Consider the following 1,671-nt stretch of genomic DNA (forward strand, 5'->3'; position numbering starts at 1 on the left):
ACACACACACACACACACACACACACACACACACACACACACACACACATATATATATATATATTCATAGCAACAGTTAGAGCTGGAGCTATGTCAAGTATTCTAAATCCAGAGTTGTTCGTACAATTTTGTGCGGCATGTACATTGCCCTCTATCATAACATTCACAGCTGCAGCTAGGGTAATCAGTGGAAAATGTGCTCATACATATGGTTTACTATCTCCTTCTATCGAGACTTGAAGTTCAGCTTGCCAAATCTCGTTTGCACTGCTTTGGCTTGCTGCAGGCATTATCTTGTTTGAGATGTTGACGGGAGAAACACCGTTCTATGATGATTCTGTTCTGCAGGTACGTTCGTTTGTATGGTTACTGTTTAGATGTTGCAACTCGAGTTAAGTTGCGCGGCTTCATGAAATCGCTTTTAGACGTACCATCTTTAGACGCAACTATGCATGTATGTTTATGAGTATTAGTGTATGTGTTATAAGTACACTATAAATAACGTCCGTCTAGGCTATTGTACATGTGTCTCTGTTTGGTTTTGTCTATTATACATGTGTCTCTGTTTGTGTTAGTGTATGTGTTATAAGTACACTCTATATATAACTTCCTCATGAGCTATTCTACACGTGTCTCTGTTTGAATTAGTGAATGTGTTGTAAGTACACTCTATATATAACATCCTCATGAGCTATTCTACACGTGTCTCTGTTTGAATTAGTGAATGGTTGTAAGTACACTCTATATATAACATCCGTATGAGCTATTATACATGTGTCTCTGTTTGTATTAGTGTAATAAGTACACCCTATATATAACTTCCTCAGGAGCTATTCTACACGTGTCTCTGTTTGAATTAGTGAATGGTTGTAAGTACACTTTATATATAACATCTTTATGAGCTATTATACATGTGTCTCTGCTTGTATTAGTGTAATAAGTACACTCTATATATAACATCCTCATGAGCTATTCTACACGTGTCTCTGTTTGAATTAGTGAATGGTTGTAAGTACACTCTATATATAACATCCTTATGAGCTATTGTACATGTGTGGTCGATATTAAGCACATGCATGCGTGTGTATATGTACTGTGTTCTAGGCGTATCGAACGCATTCGCATATCAAGGAAAACTTTCCTTCACAGATGAGTGTTAATTTAGTGTATATAGTACATATACGGCATACAAACAATTTTGCTTCACAGATGGGAGCGAATGAAGTTTATATAGTACACATGCTGGATGCCAGCTATTTTGATACTAGCGAGTGCATTTGACGGTGTTTCATTGTCCAACAAGGAACAAAAACATGTACATACAATATAATACACCCATTCAACTAAACGTATACACACCAATGAACTCACACACACGCACTTACACACCTCCACCAACCCTAGGTATATCACAAAATAGAAAACTATCAGAAATGCTTATGCTTTGACGGGTACGAAGGAATAACGGTATCAGCTGATGCACAAGACCTTGTGAGAGGCATGATCCAAGAGCAGAGTAGTCGCTTGGGTGCGGGGGGTGTGGCGGAAATCATGAATCACCGCTGGTTTAACGGCACGGATTGGGACCAGGTGTGGGGATATATACAAACACACACACACACACACACACACACACACACACACACACACACACACACAATATATATATAT

At 38.5% G+C, this 1,671-nt stretch overlaps 1 protein-coding gene across 1 annotated transcript; it reads left to right on the forward strand.

Annotated features, from left to right (window-relative positions):
• Positions 1–303: 303 nt before the first annotated feature.
• Positions 304–1,590, forward strand: SARC_15583 (hypothetical protein; the record flags this gene model as incomplete). The annotated part of the gene is made up of 2 exons (XM_014290299.1): positions 304–348; positions 1,405–1,590. Coding segments are annotated over 2 exons (231 nt in total), but the record flags the coding sequence as incomplete, so codon positions are not given.
• Between the last annotated feature and the right edge of the window lie 81 nt (positions 1,591–1,671).

The sequence above is a fragment of the Sphaeroforma arctica genome (genome assembly GCF_001186125.1).
Source record: "Sphaeroforma arctica JP610 unplaced genomic scaffold supercont1.6370, whole genome shotgun sequence".
In the NCBI taxonomy this organism is placed as follows: Eukaryota; class Ichthyosporea; order Ichthyophonida; genus Sphaeroforma; species Sphaeroforma arctica.